The sequence below is a fragment of the Aplysia californica genome, unplaced genomic scaffold (assembly GCF_000002075.1).
Source record: "Aplysia californica isolate F4 #8 unplaced genomic scaffold, AplCal3.0 scaffold00543, whole genome shotgun sequence".
Taxonomy (NCBI): Eukaryota; Metazoa; Mollusca; class Gastropoda; order Aplysiida; family Aplysiidae; genus Aplysia; species Aplysia californica.
The window spans coordinates 207309-224729 of NW_004797813.1; the positions used below are offsets into that span (position 1 = coordinate 207309).

General features: G+C 39.0%; 1 protein-coding gene across 1 annotated transcript; it reads right to left on the minus strand.

The window, feature by feature from the left end:
- Window positions 1–1433: 1433 nt before the first annotated feature.
- On the minus strand, window positions 1434–17342 carry LOC101855744 (eukaryotic peptide chain release factor subunit 1). The gene is made up of 11 exons (XM_005106556.3): window positions 16946–17342; window positions 13883–14058; window positions 13143–13282; window positions 12359–12497; window positions 11666–11856; window positions 10165–10294; window positions 7864–8019; window positions 7407–7471; window positions 5731–5803; window positions 5234–5308; window positions 1434–3846 (listed from the first exon to the last, which is right to left on the minus strand). Exons 1-11 carry the CDS (start codon window positions 17041–17043, stop codon window positions 3758–3760), a joined length of 1332 nt encoding a protein of 443 aa, XP_005106613.1. The 5' UTR covers window positions 17044–17342; the 3' UTR covers window positions 1434–3757.
- Window positions 17343–17421: the final 79 nt, after the last annotated feature.

A 17421-nucleotide genomic window follows, 5' to 3' on the forward strand; every position in this document is an offset into this window, starting at 1 on the left:
GAGACAGGAAGCTCTTTCTCTCCTCGACGCCCCAGAGGTACATTGTACAAGAGGACGGATAAAGTAAAGTAGGAGAGAAAAGTTAAAACAACACTTGTTTTTCAAATTTTAGTAGAGGTTTTACGGCGCTCGCAACTGCATAAGGCAAGGTCATATGATGAGCGCCAGAAAATTAGAGGTGTTACAGGAGAGTAGCAAACAAAAAAGAAGAAGGGGAGATATGGACGATAGATGTTTGATAGGAAAGAAGAAGCAAACCACACCAGAGCACCCGTCAACCACCCACGAAACTACACCACAACAGCAAACTAAGAAAGATACATAAAGTTTCTGACAATGAGGTGAGAACCCATTATTTTTGTTTTAGTAAGAGTAAGAGTAAGAGTTTCACGGCACTTGCAACACAATAGATCATATAAGTGCCGAAGATTAGAGGTGTTACAAGAGTCAAGAGGGGCTCTCGTGGCCTAGAGATTAAAGTGTTTGCCTCTCATTCACTAGGTCACGGGTTCGAATCCAGATAGCGACTGACAATTTTTTCCCCCTAAAATGTTCTCCTTTCACCTTTCCTGCTCTCCAACAGTGTTCTGTTGTTTGCTTTCGTCTCCACTTTCTTCTGCCCTGTCCTCTGGGCTCCGGACTCTTTTTACAGCCTTTCTACCCTACTGCTACTCCTTACTGCAGTCTTTCAGCCACACCCCTGATCTTATAGTACAGTAATCACGTAGTAAGAAAGGTCTTCACTAAGCCTTCTTGGACAAAGTTGAAAAATCTTGGGGGTACGGTGCCACGTGAAAGATCCCTTGGTGGTTCAAAATCGATTTATAAGAGTAAGCTCCTGCCGCCACCTGGGCAAAAATTCAAAATATTCTATCCACCAACTGAAAATGTTTTAACGTGTCCCGCGCCCTCGTATGATCTAACTTTTATTGTTTTAGCGTTTTACGGTACTTGTAACACAATAAGGTCATATAAGTATAAGTGCCGAAGATTAGAGGTGTTACAAGAGAGTAACAAAAACAAAAAAGAAGGAGAGATAATTTAAATTGTAATAAGTGTTTTTCGGCACTTGCAACACAATAAGGTCATATCAGTGCCAAAGATTAGAGGTGTTACAACAAGAGAATAACAAACAAATAAGGAGTTCAAGGAGAGATAAGTTTAGTTTTAGTAAGTGTTTTACGGCACTTGCAACACATCAAGAAGGAAGCCTGTTCATTCTTTTTTAGTTTTAGTACAGGTTTTATGGCGCTCGCAACTGCAATGAGCGCCAGAAGATTAGAGGTGTTACAAGAGAGTAACAAACATGAAAAAGAAGAAGGGGAGATAAACGATAGATGTTTGATAGGACAGAAGGAGCAAACCACACCAGAGCACCCGCCAATCACCCACGTTCACATTCTTCACACACAAGAAATACAAAACAAATTAAATTACAATAGGTTGCCATATCATTTCATTTAATCAAATGTGCTATGTACATAAAGTATTCAATCTTGTCTTATACAAGGTACCTCAAAATCCCATAAATTAAAACATAATCACACATTCAGGAAATGACTCATAAAAGTATGTTTTGATGTCTTGAAGTCAAGTGCATGATTGACCAGATTCAGTAGAATGCCGTTCTTTGTCTTCTTTATATGCAACACAGAAGAGGAGATGCAACAGAACCCCTTTCGATGTTCCAAGAAGCCAGTGGGAAACAGTTTTTAATCATTAACACCTTTAACAGTTAGCTAAACCTTCAAAAAGAAAAAAGTGGCACAAAATATACATATAACAAATGCCAACTGAGGCATGATCTGACCAATACTACTTCACTTTGTGAAACTTGAAAAGGAAAAAAGAAAATTGCATAGGCACAACAATGTTTCTTTGTTTTGCAAACGAAAATGGAAGGTAAATGTTTCAAAAGCTGGCATGAGGAACAAATAGGTAAGGAGCAAAATACTGTTTCAAGCACATGCAATTAAAAAAGTCTAAATATCTTGACCAAAGAGAGCAAACTGCAGGTGTGAGACATCTTAAACATGTCACCATCCTGTGTGTGGTTTCACTTTAGTGAGCACTACTGTCCCTTCCTACTTTGAAAAGGTAATAATCCAACCACTATCACTATACAAATAGCCCTACCTATGTATTATCGTTTCCTGAGCATAAAAGGCACAACATCCTTAGTACTGTCTATTTCAACCTATTTTTGAAGGATCATTACAATATATATAACATCTGATGTAGAAAAAAAAATTTCAACCAGCATGTTCTGAATCTCAAAAATTAAGACTGGTTGCACATATGAGTGAACCAGCCTATAAAGTTGTGAAATACGGGGGTTCTTGCCGATTGTCTCGATAACAGTGACATGCACAAAGAAAATGGACATAAGCCCCATTGACTGCAATCACAGCAGAGTTAACAATCATAAAGAAATAAAAGACTAGAGAAATCAGGAGAAAACCTGATTCTTCACAGCCCCCACCCCCACAAGAAGTATAAAGGTTTGGACAATTCATGGACAAAAAATGATCATGATTTCAATAGATGCCAATCAAGTAGTGTAGAATTATAAAGTTTATGACAGTATCAACCAAATGAAGGTTGACAATTATATACCTTATGCTTCTGGCTACTTTACCCTACAAAAGTTTAATACCGTTACTTATTGACTGGCCACAACACCAACGTTGTCAAAGCCACGAACAGCTCCATAAATGCTCATGAATTATTTTGGCAGCTCACACAGACTTCAACCTTTCTTCCAAGTCAACCTTTTAGTGCGGGAGGTACAGGCTGGCCATAATCTTAAATCAAATTTTTTTTGAGAGATCAAAACTTTCAAGACACATTTTTTAAAAAAGGGATTCATTTTAAAATCCATTAATTTTCAGCGACACTGTAAGAGACAAAAAACAGGAGTAAATATCTATTAAGCAATATGAAACTAGTAACAAGTCAAGTGTGTTTTCTCCTTCAAGGTGTTGACACTACACACAAAAGAGTTCAGCGTACAAAGCTATTGGATTAGGTACCTGGTAAAACCCAGCACTTTACACACACACTTAAAATGGGAACAAAATAAAGTTAGCATTAAACTACACAATGACAATGATTCCAAGATGAATTCCGCGATCATTTAAAATTAATAGGCTATTAAGCAAAATGTTTCTGGAAATGAATTTTCAAAATAAATTGATGGATGGTGATACAGGTGCCAACTGGCAACTGTAAATGATGCTCAAAATGCTCAGTCAAACATGAGACCAGGTGGCCATTACCGCAAGCCACTAGATAACATCCCTTGCTGTCACAAATGATTATCCCAACACTTAGTCTAGCAAAAAGAAAAGATTTGTCAAAATACAAAGTCTCACAAAATCTGTGTATATAAAAGATTATCATTAATCTGTCACAACTCCTTCCCCCCCCCCCCCCCCCCAAATAGAAATGAGAAGTTGCAAAGCTGCAGGAGAACAATATCTACAGACCAGTACATCTTCATAGAACTCACTGTCAGAATATGTGACCAATGATGTTCAAACGTCAAAACTTTTTCCACGACTGGGACCAAATACCCCCCCCCCCCCCCCCCCATTGCAACAAAGATTTCTTACTATACACCCTCTAAATAGTGGAAGGCATGTTTCTTTGTCTAGGACCATTTTGTTGTGAAGTAACATCCACTATCAGAGACCTAAGGGGACTTGTACATCCAGCACACCTAACTATGCCTCAGCTGTGCAAAACAAAACTGAGTTTAATAGTCATCTAGATCAAAATCTTCATAAAGACCATCATTAAGCGTGGGGTCCAGTGCTTGAAAATCAACTTGGTAGCGAAGAATACCTATGGAAGAGAAACAAAAAGATCAAAGTATGAAAAAATCCTGAAATTTTTCTTTTTTATCAAGTGCAAGCCCATCTTCAAACACCTACGAACAAAGTACAGTCCATGCTGGCTTTTAGCATGGTCATCGGGAGAAACCTTAAGCGTGCTTGAGTGCGAAGTAGACATAATCCAGGGATTTTCATGTCGAAAATTTCTCGTGCTATTTCCCTTTGTTTGTAAGTAGGTCTATAGCGGTCCTGCAAAAGTGTGCACGGTTATTTTAACCTGCCATGGCAGTTTTTGTTAGCTTGTTTGTTCTTGTTTTGTGAACGAAAGGGAAATGAAAACTTAATTTAGACGGCCAGTCACGATACAGCACACTATGCCTACACACTGCATGTGCGTACCACTGCCCGCTCTGCCACATTCATACCACCACCTTCATCCCATCTCGCGCGTGAGACACTATCAGGATTAATGGATAGCGAGGGTCAAAGGTGAAATCGTAGCCAGCCTCCCTTTCTCGTCTCCCCGACTCTCTTTGGGTTTTTTTTGTCAGTGTGTAGCTTTACCCTAGGCTAGATCCATGTCCACGTGTGCGGCTGTGAGCATCTTCCTTCCTCTCTGCCCATGTGAGTGTGTGTCTCCATCACTTGCGTTCTTTGTGTTTCTCTTAACACACTCACTGCTGCGGTTTAGACTGTGTTCGAACTTCGATGGGTCATCACGAAAGTTTTGACTGTTTTGAGTCATGTAAATGAAGCTTGCCTGAAGCCGAAGTTACTGTGCTTTAAGGCGTGTAATTTATATAGCAAAATTTCGGTAAGAGCCATTTAGCGTGCTTGAGTCCGAAACGTGCTTTAAGCCGGCACGGACTGTACATAATATAATATTACCTCATCACATGAACAGACTGCACAAGAATGGGCATATTTACTGAAGTAAGCACCTATAAGGACAAATCAAGTTTCAATGTGTCAAAAACTGTGCCTTCCTCAGAACTGATAAAGAATCACTCGGTATCATATGTCCCTATCTTTATTTCATCATTGTAAAGCACAGACATTTTGATGTCATGTAGGACATTTTAAAACAAATTTTGAAATTGTACTCTTCTTATTGCTAATAAGATTCTTCATAAAGTAAAAAAAAAAAAATCAACTTGAATAATGGTTTTGTGACAAATATATACCATAATTCACAGAGATCTCTTTACCCTAACCAGACTTTCAACATAACGTAAAACACTAACATTCGATTTGTCTTATTCAGAGACCCCACGAGCCACAAAATACAATTTAGAACCTTTGGGGGGCAAACATTTTCAGAACTAATGCCACAAAGAGTGTCACTAGCAAACTTAAATGCCTGCCCCAATTATATTAGCAGCAGACAACAATCTTACCTCCTATACCACCAAAACCCTTCACAAACTGGGCACCTTCTTGTGATTTGTCTGTGATGATTTCCAGCGTTGCGCCTGAAAATACATTTTAGGAGAAAGAAGTTAGTTTTTTTATTCTCATTCAAGCCATAAACATGAGCACAGTAGCATTAAGTTATGCGGATACATAAAGTATCGTATTGGGACACCCCCCCCACCCAGTAAGATATACATTTTGTTAAATTGACCAGTAAGGAAGAAATTTATAAACTGCAATTTACCAGGAGAAAGATTATCTACAAGGGACTGTCTCTGGAATTATTTGGACTGAAAATTTTTATTTTTAAAAATATGTTTACCCATGTTTTTGGATTAACCATGTTCGGTTTAATTGGATTCCAGTGGAACTGAATTCATTTTTTAAAATCTTGTGACTTTAAGTTTAAAACCCAACCATCTGTTCTCTGATAAAATGGGTTACCAGATCTTTAACAAAACCAAATAAAGGATCAACTCACCAAAGTTCTTGTAATTGTTAGCAAACCATTCCAGGAGAGGCATCTGTTCTATCAACTCCAGTTCCACACCAGTCTGAAGAAAAAAGCAACAAATACTCCAATACAAACAGTAATTCAAATACATAAAAAGTTACATGCCAGCTAAGAGTGTTTTTTTGTTTAATTCCAAATTTTCACACAAACTTGTATGCACTTACGCCAGGCGGTGCTTCAATGCTGGTCCACGCAATGGTATTTCCACAGGTTAAAACAAAGGAAATCCAGTTTAATAGCAATCCCCACTTGCTAAAAGATCAGTCACTTGATCAACTGCCTAATGGACCTTACAACGCCCAGCCCAATCAAATAAATTTCATTGACAAACATGGAGAGACAAAAACTGATGTAGTCAGTGATCACAAAAAAAAAAGCTTCAAAACTGTTATAGAGAACAAAGATGACAGAGACAAAAATGAGCCAAAGACTTCTGACCCTCACACATACTTTCCGACTTATTCATAACTGAAGTACAAAGAACGCAAGTTAAAGCTTCATGAAAAGCCACAGAGCTCTGGTTCAAGACGACCAAAATCAGTGAGACAGAACCTTTTCTGACCCGGTGAAGAAAAGGAATGACTATCAAACCCCTGAAAGAAAAAAAAAAAAAAAGAGTTTCTCTCCCTTCTGCACATAAGATTGTCACATTGATATATCAGCTGAACAGCAGAACCTTCCGGTAACAACAAGACAGGTCATACTACTTTCCAAAACGATTATGGTACTGATTATAAATTCACAAAGAAAACAGTTATGTAACGATTGAGACAAAATATGGCGAATATCAGCTTTATCAACCATTAAAAAATGTGTTTTCCAAGTCACACGGAGCATAGACCTAATCAGATTCAAGGCTACCAGTGGTTGACCAGTCTTGAAGACGTTCATACAGATCTACATGTTTTCATTTTAACACATTACACACTAACTCGCCCGGGAATTCCCTTACGCGCTCCACCCTGACTCGCCCGGAACCGCTAGCGCCGACCCAGTGTCTTTAGAAACGAAAGTCTCGCATTGACGAGACTCTGGGGCCGGGATTTTGATTTGCATAGTATAGCAAAAAGTTTCTTCTTTCGTTTGATACCGAAACGAAATTTTTCGGGCCAGCAGTTTTAGTATTAGAGCTGATCGAAGTGCGATCGCGTTACCGACACTTCGAAAGTGCCTCGACTTGTTGAAAAGCGACACAATTGAGTTAGAAAACGGAAATAACGATGAATTTGAGCAAAAACGAGCATGTGACAAATCAGATGGCTCAGATATTGATGAAAACGTTGTAGGAAGAGTTTGGGGCGATTCCGATTGATCAGACGCAGAAATTATAGAATTTAGATCTAGGGCCCGACCGCGAGGCTGAGAGTGACGGGTCGGACACCCCGATTGAACTAAAGTTAGAACATTTCCAACAGTTTGTGCATACATAAAGTTATATTTTTCTGAAACTACATTCAGTTTTCTTTTTAACTTTTATTTTTTCAGGATTTTTAAAATTTGTTTAGTATTTTTAAAATGTGTTTTTGAAAGGCCTGTATTCACGGGAGGTGGGTTCTTTCCCCTTGCTTAGGATCTAACAATGGACTTCCCGTCCAGGCCCTTAGGGTGTAATGTGTTAATGAACAATAGAAGAATTAACTCACCTCTTTGTCTGTGAAATAAGTCTTATCCTTCTCTTGATCAGGCCGGAGATGTAAAATTTTCTCCTCTGAAACAAAAGTATGAATGAAATAAATGAGCAAGGCCAATTTTTTGACAATTTCTATTCTATTATCTTCACACTTAACACACCTTTTGAACAACATTATCTTTTGATGCATTATTGTCTAAAACATGACCACTTTCACAGGGCAGCAGTTTCACCCTTATGTTTCCAAGAGTATTCTTGATCATGGGTTCAATTAAAAGAAAAAAAAAACAAAGTGGAAAATATCTGCAAGGAAGGGGCAAAGTAGTTCTTACAACACATTAAATTACCACATGAGTACTCCCTAATAACATTCCAAGCCCGACAATTTTCTATATATCACACTTTATTTCAACCTGAATTTCACCACAACAAGACACACTTTTGCTCAGATTTTTAACTTATTATCTTACCATCTGAGGAATGATTTTTCAAAACAAATCGCTGAATATCCAAGTTTTCCCAGACAATCAATATATCCACAGCTCCCATTTCCATGGCCTTCAGTGTGTCATCTACCCCAAAGCAATATTTTCCAGTGTCTTGTGAGATTTCATCAAAGTAACGACCTGAAAAATACATAAACATTTCTATTGCACAAATACCATTTCCTGTAACTGCCTGAAAATGCAAGAAAATACAGAGGAAGGACTCAACCAGTATTCTGGTACGTTCATTACAATTCAGGGTCAGAAAAACTTGAACCATTGATTCATTTTTAAAAAAGACGATTGAAACTTCAAGCGCCTATCAATACAAGGTCAACAAAGTAAAGGAATTAGATACCCTTCGGCTAGCAACTTCATCTCTGACAAGGAACTGAAGACTTACGCAACTATAGAGAAAAAGATTTTTTTCTTCTCAAAATATGTACTGAACAAAGTCAAACATTAAGTTTTTGGGTGGTGGATAGTTTCACCATAGAACTAGAATTCTATGTAAAATATTGGTCACATTACTAGAAAAGAAAAATTTCTGCAACACTTTCTGTTTTCCTGTTCCAATATTTAGCAATGCCAATGAAAATTTAATTTTTTGCTTTAGCCATTTTTTATTTGGTACCTAAGAAAGAATTTTCAATTCTAAAAATTATGCTTCTTGAATTTTAAAAATCAGTTCATAAATAAAAAAGTTATTGGTTTGTAAAGGTCGGCAAAATATGGATGACCCACATATAGGAAAATACTCCTAAACAGTGGACCACGCAGTAGCAGATTCTGTAACATAATCGATGATATCTCGGTAATTAATTGGGAGTGTTAGAGAGAAACTTGGCTACCCGATGAATTTTTGGGTGGAAAAATCATTTCTGCAGTCAGATTTACTAACCACTTCGTAGTTATTTTGTTATAATTAAAATTTTCGTGCACATATGCATCGTATCACAACATGAGATCTTTAAGAATATAAGTTGGCAGCGTGACTAAATAATGGCAAAGCTTTCTTTGATGACTTTAGACCATGCCAACTGTTAAAAGTTAATTCAATCCAGCATGCCGTACAATTAAAAATTCTTTTCCCCCGTTGAGACACGAACACCCCGAGTGTCTCGCCTCGGAATACCCACATTGCAATGTTACAGGGTAACAGAGAGAAAAACAACCGGAGGCGCGCGCCCGCAATTGCCCCATTTCAAGTGACCAATGAACGGGCTCGGAATAGTCATGCAGGGATTAGTAGGTCACATACATTTGCCGCGAGAGTGAGGGGAAAATGGCCAGTCTCCGTGCGAAGCCGCTTTGGATAGGGGGGTAGTCGTGCATTTATGATCAGGTCTAAACAACTACTCGATACAGAACATTCAAATTTGAGCACACTATAGAGGATATAGACCTATTACAATCTCAGCGTTGAGATTCAAACTCCTTATAGTTTTCGGTACACCCGACACCAAAAGTATGGGTTAATTTATGTGTACGTACTTCAACGTCCACATGTTAGTTTGTCCTATTTTCTAATTGGTTTCCGAGTTTCACGTTGGTTCAGAAATAGAGCAGACCGAGGTGGAGAAAGTTATTCACCTACGCTACGACCCAGTCCAAAAATTCACCCGCAAACAAGGACCAAATTTTCGCCGCACGGGAAGCCCAATTAGCATAGCTATAATATTTCATAGGAAAAATGTCATATGTTTGCAATGACAGATGTCCAGTACTTCTAGGTGCAATCACATTTTCGTTTCGTTGACCAACTCTCCCCCCCCCCCCACACCAAAACAAGACGAACATCAGAATTTAAATTATGTTCGTAAAACTATGTGAAACATGAAGGCAGAGCTCTCGTTCTCCCACTTCAACCATGTTGGTACAGCTTAAAATTAGATTACCAGTACATTAGGTGCAAGCACATCATTTGCTGTGTTTGCAGACTGGGGAACAGCTGCACCAGCTGTGCATATGTTGTGTTAACTGCCTGAAGTGATTATGACAGAAATGAAAGTTCCTCCCCGATTTTTTTTTAATGCCACCGGAATTTAAAAAGCATTTTATCCCTGTTTCAATAATGTTGAAGGAACAGAAAAAAATACATAACCCCAGAACAGACACGCCCTTACATCTCAGCAAACACTGCTTCAAAATTTGTGGCGAGGTGAACTGGTGATAAGAACCACTCTTAGAGTCTTTTTAAACAACACAACATCAGATCCAGTTGTGCCACGAATCAACCAAAAAACTAGACTATAAGTAAGACACTAATATAGAACAAAGCCTTACCTATCAACTTCTTTTCTTGGATAAACTTGACGTTTGCAAGGGAATCCGAAGCTAATTCTATTGCTTGGTTGAAGCCATTCTCGCCACCATAAGACACATCAACAATTTTGATCACTTTTGCTTGGAGACGCTGAGGAAAAAAATAAAATAAAATAATAAAAAGAGAAAACTGGAGTATAACCCCCCCCCCCACACACACATTTTATAAAAATTGTCAAGCAGATGAGACTGCATCCCACCCCCACAACAAGGTTACGGTGATTCAAACCAAAAACCAGCAAACCTGTATTTTTACTTTAAGTAAGGTGTCACAAGAGAGAAATAAATATTAAAAAGAAGAAGAGTTAAGGGTGATAGATGTTTGATAGGAAAGAAAGAGTAAACCACACCAGAGCATCTGCCAACCTGTATTTGGCTCGATCTTTTCAGAGGTCCAGAGCTGCCACTCAGGAATTTCAAAAATTTCAAAAAAGGAGGAAATTCACGCAAAGGCGTACGCACGCTCTCCCAAGGCCGAAGTAAAACCAGTGAGATCCAGAGACAATATATTTAAACATCTAGCATAGGCTACTGTATGAAAATGTATTTGAAAAAAAACCCAACAAAAAAACATCCAAGACACTAAGTTGACTAACAAGCATTTGACACAGTATTTGTTGCCAGCTGGTGTCTGATAAAAAGATTTCTTTCACTTTAAATTTGTATATCAATGTAGAGCAGTATTAGATCAAGGAGGCAACACCTTTGCCACTGTACCGAGCGATTTCTTTATCGCACCAAACGCAAAGTGCAGCAAGCGGCTTGTTCAATTTTCTAATGAACTTTTCAAGTCGTACACAGTCTGCTTCTTTTTCATTCCAGCTCATTTTTATTTTTGCAGCCTGCATCAATTTCTCTCGAATTTACGTCGTTTTCAATGACAACTCGGTGCGCCAACGTCTCGATGCTCGATCGACATTGTCACTCCACAATAATCAAGGCGAAACTAGCACTAGGCAGGGAAGAACGGAAGTATAAAGCTACGGGCGGACATGCGCAAGCCACGTTTTTGTCTCTCTCATGGTTGTGTTTTCCGCGTGTTTAAAAAAAAAAGTATAGCAATTTGTGACTGAGAGCGGTCCAGTGGAGGAAGGAGGAAAGTAGCGGGAGAAAAGCTAGATGAAGTAGATTTCCGCTATTTAGCGGAAAAGTGGCAGCTATGGAGGTCCCACCGCTTATGTAACCTTAAAGTGCTGTAAGAGGCGGTAAGCCTATACCATTTCATAATCCTCAAAAAACATTATAGGAAATTCTTTAAAAAAAATAAAAATACAACAACAGAATAACCTAATAACAACGATAGGATGTAACATTGAAAAGACAATTGTACATAACAGTAAATTCAAGAACCCAAAACTATTCACAAGGTGATTTTTAATATTTCTTATTAAAACAGTGAGCCATTCAAGTAGCTAAAACATTTCCAAATATAAAACATGTCAGTGCTAACCAAAACCCTTACCGGATCAAACATATCTGACTGACTGAGTTCTGTTTTGAAGTCAGCCGATCCAGCCAGCACCAGCCCAGCAATGTTGGGTTTGTCGTTAGAGATGAACAGCTGCACAGCAACTTCAGCAACTTTTCTCACATAGTTGTGACGTTTCTCCATCCTCAAACGGGCAAAACGTAAAGCAGACTGACCTCCTCTACCTAAGATTAACATTGAAACAAAGAACAATGATTCACAATGAAACAACCAGATATAATAATTAGACACAATTACTTAAAACTAAAACTTCTGCACAGGGTAAATGCTCAAGAGGCCAACAATTTTTTGAAGGACTTATAATTAATAACTTTAGTAAGGGGCCAAAATCCCTTTCCCTGCAACGGGTAGACAAGCTTGGTAAAAAACAACAACCCAGTAACATGCAGAGGACTCACAATCTTAGAAAGTTATGTGCCAGAGCCTGTAGTACCTTGCTGGTTTAGCCAGACACTTTAGCATGATTTAACTTTAAAAGTATTTACAGAAATTATTCCTCCTTTTATATTTTTACCTGTTAGTCCAATGTCAACTTTCAAAATGACAAATACCAGTCTGGAACAGCCCAATGATTTGTCAAACACCCACTATTTTGTTCCAGGTATGTGTTGTCTACACAGGCTGAACACTAAAAAAATACACACATATGTCAAAAAATGTCCTTACCATGCTTCTTTGGTAAATCTACTGTAAACTTGTGTAAGACTTCTCTTGTGTTCCCTGATAAAGTTCCGAATAATGCTCCATTTCCATCCATGACAATGAACCCAAACTTATTATCATCTGCAAGGAGAGCTGTCAATGCCTGAAATTTGTGAAAAAGTGAACATTATATTAAATACAATGTTGATGAGTCAAAGACGGTGCTCAGGTAAGTGATTAGAAATGGCAGCTTAATGGAGTTGAAATATTACTGGAAAGAACCATAAATAAGACTGCGCACTTGAAAGTGTATAGCCACAAAACTTATTCCGTCATGTTAATTTCACCAGGGTCACTGGCTACTGTGGTGAGGAAAAGAATTACCTTGTACTCAACCACTTCTCTTAGAACAACATTTCTTCATATGTACAATAGAGAACTTATTATAAATAAAATAGAAAACTCAGGACACAGTAAACAGTTTCTTTTTTACAAAGTTCATGCGGTAAGTAGAACATTTATTAAACTTAAAATGACTGCTTCCAGAAATGAGAATATACCATGAAACTTAATCAGGCCAGAAGTTGGAATCAATACAAAACCTCAACCCCTTTTCTAAACTTCAAGAACTGTACGTGTCATCAGTGCTTAGGACAACCCCCCCCCCCCCCTAAATTGTATTTGCATTCACAAGTTTTAAGATTTGGTTAAAAATCAAAGGTAACAATTATATATCATAAATCTCTCCCGTTCAGTGTTGTTGGCTGTCGAACCAAAAGACAAACAAAAGATACAATACTTCATTTACCTCTGTGTGAAACTTGTTGTCACATAAATATAGGGAAGTGTTGATTGGGCGGAAAGGTTCAAAATCAATGTTAACTTTCTTTTCTTTGCCTTCTTCTGTGATGATTGTGCCACAATATATAACAAGACCATTCGGTGGAACTGTTGATGGAATAAAAAAGAAAAATACAATTAATATAGCTTTTGTAGTGTGAAAATTGCTCTAGAGAGAACTAGACACAACCAAAAAGTGCACCAGTAACAAGAACAAGGAGACAGACTAAGCAGTGAGACATCAAATATGGTTAGAAGCTGCTTTTCCCAGGTACACTGTTCCCTATAAATTTTCAGCACCCAGTAACAAATGTGGAAAGACAAGGCCAGTTTGAAAACATTTAGGTATGAAGTTACTCACAGAGAGTTCATTACATGACACAGTTCAACTAATGGGGCAAGAGAAATTGAATAAATTTGAGGTACTCTCAACTGTGAAAGGACAAGAAGTCACAAAATAGAATCAGCCAAGGAAAGGATTAGAGAAGGCCAGAATGCACATTTATAAAGTAATAAAGGCAACCTGAACATCTTTTAAAAATGTGTAAATTTTTCTTATATGCACACTTGTACTTGTTTCAACTGAATATCATTCCACATAAGAAGACTGTCAAAGAAGTGCAATGTGTGTAAAGAGCGAAATCATCAAAGGAAGAGCTTTGTGCAAACATCCTGGAAACGGCCAAAATTAAAAAACATAGGCCCTACCTTTGTTGTACAACTTGAGCCTTTGTTGTACAGATGTGATGGCACCAAGTACAGACAGTCTGTTCACACGACTTTTGATATTGGAAGCAGTACCAAACTCATCAGCTAACATTTTGTTCACACGAGCAATCTGGTCTCTGGGTGGAATGATCAGGGAAATCATGCTTGTTCCATTTCTGAAAACAAAAGACAGCCATTTTTAAATTGGTTGAGCTTCATCTGATTAAAAAATAAATCTTTTCCACATGAATTTCTATCATCCCCACCGCTAAACTCTACACCTAATCCAGCATTTTGAGTAAGTTTCTTTTACTTTATAAAAGAAATATGGTTCATGTAAATGGGCAAGTTCTAGATCTATTTGTAGTGTTATGTTAAATGCAAAAATGCATAGCACGAGTTAGAATATTTTATGGAAAGGCTGGCACTATTATTTCTCCGAACGCTCTGGAAAATAAACTTGAACTCTATTTCTCCTAACAGTTTAGGCTCTCGAGATGTGTTGGTTATTTGCGAATATAGTGGCCCGCGCCTGCATGTATAAGGTGTGTACAGGGGGGGGGGGGGGGGGGGGGTTTGTTTACATGATGGATTTTTAAATTAGTTTTTGCTTTAGGTTAGGGGTGACAAAATGCAAAAATAGGATACACTGCCAAAGTCGAGCAGTCTTGTTTTCTCGCAGTACCTTTAGAAGGCATTTTCAAATGAAGTATAATCCGAGAACATTGTCTGTCTCAATCACAATTGAAGTATCTGAAAACTCAGACATTTAAAAAATCTCTAGCTCTAGAAAATGAATTCGATGCAAAAAATGCTTCCTCCCAGCCCTCGCAGAAGGGCAGAATGAAAGATGATGCCGAGATCTCTCTAATAACCAAAAATCTCGAGTACAAACCGTTCAGAGAAATAGAGGTCAAGTTTATTTTCCTGAGCATTTAGGCCCTACCAAAAATACTTTAATACAATAATATGATTACAAACTGTCGATTAGCCTACATTCTAAATTAAGGGTACTACTAATTGCCGTCTGGAGTCCGTTATCTCTTGCATGTGCTGCAGCTGCTACGCGCTAACAACCAAGTACATTCACAAAACTTCCGCTGTCTTTAGTCGATAGATCTACCCCTTTTACACCTGGGTGTGGTGAGAAATGGAGAGGGGATGGCAGGTATGGAGCAAGTACGAAAACAAAGGCAGGGTCTACAATTTCTTAACTGTGAAACGAAAAATAAACAATCAGAGATTGTTGGTCTGCTTCGTCCAACTTCTGGTTCACAACAAAACTGTCCTCACCAAAAAGTCAGTTCCGTCCAGTCTTTTATGATTTTACACCAGTTTTAACAAACAAAAAATATGTTTAAAAAATCGGAAGGCAAAATAATTTAAAAACAGGTCTACAGGCAACTCCAGACCGCAATTAGATCTATCCATCTAGCAGGACCGAAAATTAAAGACGTCTCCTGGGCACTCCTGTACAATGGCGGTCCCGTTTGCACTAAATCACACTAGCACAGAGTACTAAGTATCGATACTGATTTAAATAGTCGGTTTCAATGTTTTATCAGTAGCCTACATCTAGCCCACAAAATGAGCAAATAAAATTTCACTTGTTTTTAACAAGGCAAAGGGGGTTTCAGGGGGACGCCCCCCCTGAATTCGACCATAATTTGATGTTTTGGAATTAGGTTTGATAGGCTATCTCTCGGCTGGATTGTACTTTACCAGACCACCAGTCTGGGCCTGTGATTACTACGCACGCCTAGCCTAACTGCGCACTCTAGTTCTCTACGTGCGGACAAAAGGTAGTTCAGCGGGCGACTTCGCACATAGCGCAAGCCAGCGGCGAGGCGAGCGAGAGGTGGTGGTTGAGGGTGGGTAGGGGATTTACCACCGTGTATCTGGGAGGGGTGTGTGTGTGTGTGCGTGCGTTTCAGGGGGGTGCCCCTCTGGCAACAATAATTAAAAAACACACACACGCATAAACAATAACATTAGCAGACCATGGAGCTAATTGGACAATCGGGGTAGATCTAATTAGAGTTGGAACAGGCCGAACCTTGGTTCGCAGCACTCGCCAAGTGGCGAGCAGGGCCGAGGGGGTTGCAGTTATGCAAATGAGCTCTCGTGCGCACCTCTCGCCCTCCATTGTACTTTGCCGGACCAGGAGTAGGCCTAGCCTAGCACTACTAGCAGAGTCGCGAGCAAATTTATAGTGGACCACGTGATTAGATTGACCAATTAGCCTGAAAGGTGTCAGGGTCCTGGGTCAAAGGGCACGGTGGCATGGTCGTGATGACTGAAAAACTCGGTAAAGAGACGTCAGTCGGTTGTTGGCAGTCAAAGGGTGAGGACGTAGAAAACTCAGGAGAGAGTAACAGAGCTCGGAAAGGAAGAACAGCGGACCACTAGGCACCAGGGGCGCCATAGCGAAAGTAGTTCCGACTTGTGGTCCCGTAAAGTACAATCTTACCTATCTCTCCATATCGGCACACGCATCAAAAAGTTATCGTTTAGAAGTAAAAGTAAGTAATCGTTGGTGGGGTCAAGACTAACTCAAACTGTGTCCCCATACGGGACCGCAATTGTACAGGAGTAGCCTACCCTCTCCTGGCCACATAGCCTACAGCCTACAGCAAAAAGCAATGAGTAAATATAAATAAGCTTATCGATACAAAAAGTTTACTGATTATTTGTCATCATTTGTCATTTGTAGCCAGTCAAAGAGTTGGGCTTTAAATTCAATAAAGTTTTAAAAGGCAGCCTCCTCTAAAAAAGTTTTGAACATGAAATGGATCAAATTATGATCTCAAATACAGAGTCTAGACTAGATCTATCTAGATCTAGATCTAGATCTATCTACTGAAACAGCTTCTAGATCTAGATCTAGATCTAGATGGACTAATAATAATAAGGCCCTTTCTAGAACACTAGACCTAGTTAAATCTCTCAGCGTCTCAACCCCCTGGTCCTGCCCTGTCCTGACCCTCCCCATGCCATGGATGCTTCTTCACAAACTCTGGTCAATCATGACATGTGTTCATCAACCACAAAGAATTGACTTACCCTCTGGCAGCTTCTAAGCTTTTGATGAGCTTTTTTATCTTCCAGATCTCAACATTTCTGTCTGCGCTTGACTCTCCGTCAGCACCGTTGCTAGCCATCTCTCTCAATCAAGTTGAAGACGCAGTTGAGATGGCGGCTTTTCCCTTTGCGTCAACCGTATGGCGAGAAAGGTGGGTCTGAGTGGGGTACAACAAATATTGTCTTTCTATCTTACCGATTCAAAGACAAACTTTAAGTAAAAGGGAACTCCTTCAACACACCCGTACGTAATGACCAATGAACTGTTATTAGAAAATAAAACTGCCTAACAAAAATAACTACTTTTCTACCAATGGTGCAACATCCTTTATTGGTATTCTCTCAAACAGTCTTTCGCCATGTGAAAGGAATGACGTCACGAGATCATAGCAGTCTCTCACTTGAGAACTTGTCGGCCCAGCTATTGGAAAATAATTAGGCATTTTGATAAATATAAC

What these genes read in the sequence shown, in the direction of transcription:
- LOC101855744 (XM_005106556.3), bottom strand. Translation starts at nt 17,043, where the DNA reads ATGGCTAGCAACGGTGCTGACGGAGAGTCAAGCGCAGACAGAAATGTT. An exon ending in ACAACAAGTTTCACACAGAG is followed by an intron (nt 12,498 to 13,142) that starts GTAAATGAAGTA and finishes CACAAATTTCAG; the next exon opens with GCATTGACAGCTCTCCTTGC. An exon ending in TAACAATTACAAGAACTTTG is followed by an intron (nt 5,309 to 5,730) that starts GTGAGTTGATCC and finishes ATGTATTTTCAG; the next exon opens with GCGCAACGCTGGAAATCATC.